Raw genomic sequence first — 3810 nt, 5'->3', positions numbered from 1 at the left:
GGGGAGTGGCTGTATAGCTCCAGCACTAACTGGAGATGAATGGTCAGCTTCACTCCCCGGCCGCTTTACCCCCGGGGAAATAAGCCACCGTACCCATTGGATAGGAGGTTGGGTAGACCCCAGATTCGGTCTTGACGACGTGGAGAAGAGGAAATTCTTGACCCTACCGGGACTCGAAATCAAAGCCCTCGGTCGCGCAGCCCATAGCCAGTCGCTACCCAGACTACGCTATTCCGGCTCATAATAGAACGTATTTTCTTAAATTCTATCTTATTTAATTAATATAATACAGTAAAATGTCTATTTGCCGCTATACACTGGCCTTGAGCGGCAAATGTCGTTTTGTTACGTACGAAAGTTACAAGGAACTGGCTATCGTCATTTTAATGACAACATTCAATTGTTTGCAAGTTGTGAAGGAGGCCATTTTGTTATTAACACTGAATGAAATGGAGGAGTGAGACAATGCATAAACAATAAATTATATTGATAAGAAATGCAACTGGATTATGAGTAAAATATTAATAATTTATGAGTAAATTTAAGAAATGAAACATCAAATATTTCAGTACATAATTACTCGAAATGTTTACGCATACACACATACACTAAAACACTTTCATATCCAGAATACACACGTCACTGAAAAAGGAGAGAAGGAATCTGAGAAGATGAGTGAGGAAGAGAGAGTTAAGAAGAATAGGACAAGAGAACAGAGAGATAAAGACAGTGATGGAAGAGAGTTTACAAAAAATAAAACGATGGGACAGGGAAAGACAAAAGACGAAGAAGAGAACATCAAAAAGAATAGGAATAGGGAAGTGGAGAGAGAACTGAGAAGGAAGAGGAAGAATTAATAATATGGTCTATATTAAAAATCGGTTAATATAGGAGAGAGAAATTGAAAAGGAAGAAGGAAGCAGGTGGGGAAAGGAAATAATGAAAAGAGAATAATACGTGAAGAATAATTAGGAGATCGGAGAAAGAGATTAATAAAATAATTAAAGACGAGGAAGAAAAAGGAGGTTGAGAGGTGTAAGGGAGAGACTCTGAAGTAAGGGAAGAAGATAAGAAAATTATTTGGGTCCGAGAGTGTTACATACAAGACAAATACAAGTACAAATCCTCGACGTTCAAATAATAATTATAACCTAAATATCATACGGTACTAAGGAAATACAAGGTGGCCTAGTTCCACGGCGGCCGGTGCACCGTTGGCCGCGAAGCGCATATGAATTTTGCCGAAGAATCAGCATGCCTGATCGTTGATAACGTACGGAAGTAGTTACAATTCACAGATCACAGGAGGTGTTGAAAATACTCTCCTCTCTACACGTAGGTATTTTTCGCAATTAACTGTTTCGTTAAAAAAACACAGGCGCAACAATCCGTCCTGCACTAAGAACACACCTGACACAGACTTTAAATGGACGGCTTAAGCAATTGTGTTGTCATTCTTGCACTAGATTTTGACATTCCAATTTCTTGAGCTAGACGTTTCAGTGATTTTCTAGGTGAATATTGAAGTCATGTAACCTCTCCTCAGTAAGAACTCAACGCTTATGTATGTTCTTGTTTCTTGTCTATTTAGAGCCCCGTTGTTCTAAGTTTATTCAGCAAATTGTGAATTGTTGTCTGTTGGGAACTCTTTCGTCACGAAATTTACGTCGAAATTTTCGCAGACACATTCCAGCAGATCCGTGTTTCACGTAGGCGTAATACAAAAACACAAGTTGCTCTGAAATAAGAGAACCACGTCGTGCCATACTGCTGACTCACTCTTAACTGGGAACAAATGGCTCATAGCGCTGGTAACTACTGCCTACTGCTGATAAACCTTAAACAAACTCCCATACTGCTCGCCGTGTAACATAATACCGTCAAGCGGTCCATAAGTTAATTACTTCTCTTTTTATTCCAAATGTTTTCGATCATCAAGCTTACTTACGTATCGGCAAATTTCGCATGCACCTCGCGGCAAGCGGCGCACCGGCCGCCGTGAAACGCAGAGCAGAGGACCCGGTCAACACACTAAAAGTCCTCCCTTTGAGACGGATTACGGCTCCATTTTCTTTATTATGAGTATTACAGATGGGCCCACAAGAACATTTTTGTCCCTGTGGCAGTGTGGAGTATTGTTGCACCGTGTTTCCCACTCCGTATCAACCTATGTAAAACGTTCCGTTACATACACATGTACATATCTGTCACATACTTTATACATATAGTACAATTACGAAAGGGTTCTTCTAATTGACAGAGTTATTGCTTGCGCGGTGTACAGGCCTTAATAGGAATCATAAATGCGAGATAATCTGATAATACAGCTTCTACATTTTGAATAACAGATAAATAAAGGGTTCCGAGTATATACATAAATTTATGTACAATGCAGTATATTGAAAATATCCAATATGGGCCTCTTTTTTATTTTTTCTATACATTTCTTAATATACTATACAGGGTGTGCCATTTGAAACGCAAACCTAACAATCACGCACAGTTCATGGATCCCATGTATTGGGATGTCAAAACTTTGGTCGTTACATTTGAGTCGATGTCACCTTGGTTGCTAGGCTGCTGTTGTCGCCACTTGCGCAGAAACGGTGCAGGTGGGATCAGGGCGTATTCACGAGAAAAACGTGTGTCTGTTCTCGAACATCACTTCGCATTGGAATTGTTTGCTGCTATTCGTGAAACATTCAGTAACTTGTACTTTGATACATGTCACCTGTAATTTTGTGTATACTGTTGTAATTAGGGTTCCGCTTGAAATGGTACACTCTGAAACGCTGCTTGAAGTTCACCAGACCACACGGCGTCATGTTTCAGAAGAGAGTAATCTTCATGAGAAATTGGACATTTTCACACTAGCGTTCGAGATGTCAACAAATGTCTGAAACCTTTTGATTAAAAGCCGATGATGTGTTTGAGGCCCTCTTCTGGGATGTGACGCCGTGTAATCTGGTATAAGTTCACCGACACAAAAAGCCCACTGCCTCCATCTTCAGGACTGATGAGTAGATTAACCAAGTGACAAGCAATAAGCGAGCGGAGCTGTGAACTGTCGGTGAACTTCTAGCAGGGTACACGGTGCCGCATTGCAGAAGACCTGGCGATTTCTGGGGGTCATGCCCCCCTGTCAGTCTTGAGATCTCTCACTGTGGAAGAGGGACGCTTTCCTGTGACGCGATTACCGCCTCTTCCGGCTGCTCTTTATGAGTTGCCTCCCACAGAGTCAGGTAGTCGACAACTTTCTTGTGCCCGAACGTTCTTGCCTCTGTTATGGGCAAGTTTCCCCATCTGGAGACATAAACACGCCTTATCATAATTAATTGTTTATATAACAGACAGGGCTGTAATCGAGCCAGGGCGCTGTCCTTGAACTTGCCATAAAGACACTAACGTGAAACATAAAGTTCTTATAATCTTTTTAATTTGTTTCATTCTGGTCCGTCACAATAACAATTACAAATTATAAATCACTCCGTCCAATGTGACCTGTAAGTTTTTTACTACATAAAAACTTAACACCCTTACATGTTTCGGTCTCTGTGGACCATCTTCAGAGGGCAAACATCACTACAAATAGGAAACCACTATCACATAATTTGTTTACACGCAAAGTACGTACACTTATATGTTACAACACACAGTACACAGAATAGAACATTTCACAAACACAGCAGTTTCCTGGGAATGTAAGTTTTAAAAAAATTGTATAAAATTCCTTGATGCTAATTAAAAGTTTTTTAGATTGTCAATAATTAAAATTCGTAAACCATGCAGGCTCGTGTTCGTCCTCCCATC

The 3810-nt window shown here is 40.5% G+C and overlaps 1 protein-coding gene across 3 annotated transcripts in view; it reads right to left on the bottom strand.

The window, feature by feature from the left end:
- Positions 1-213: 213 nt before the first annotated feature.
- The window catches only part of LOC111869206 (glutaminase kidney isoform, mitochondrial), a 32832-nt gene continuing 29235 nt past the window's right edge, over positions 214-3810 (bottom strand). For all 3 annotated transcript variants that reach the window (XM_023860514.2, XM_023860515.2, XM_023860516.2), the window contains one exon: positions 214-3303. In XM_023860514.2, the coding sequence (XP_023716282.1) occupies positions 3159-3303 (145 nt within the window). In that variant the 3' untranslated portion in view covers positions 214-3158. The remainder of the gene's footprint in view (positions 3304-3810) is intronic.

The sequence above is a fragment of the Cryptotermes secundus genome, unplaced genomic scaffold (genome assembly GCF_002891405.2).
Source record: "Cryptotermes secundus unplaced genomic scaffold, Csec_1.0 scaffold2069, whole genome shotgun sequence".
Taxonomy (NCBI): Eukaryota; Metazoa; Arthropoda; class Insecta; order Blattodea; family Kalotermitidae; genus Cryptotermes; species Cryptotermes secundus.
Note: the sequence above shows the minus strand (reverse complement) of the source record. Positions and strands in the feature narration are given on the sequence as shown.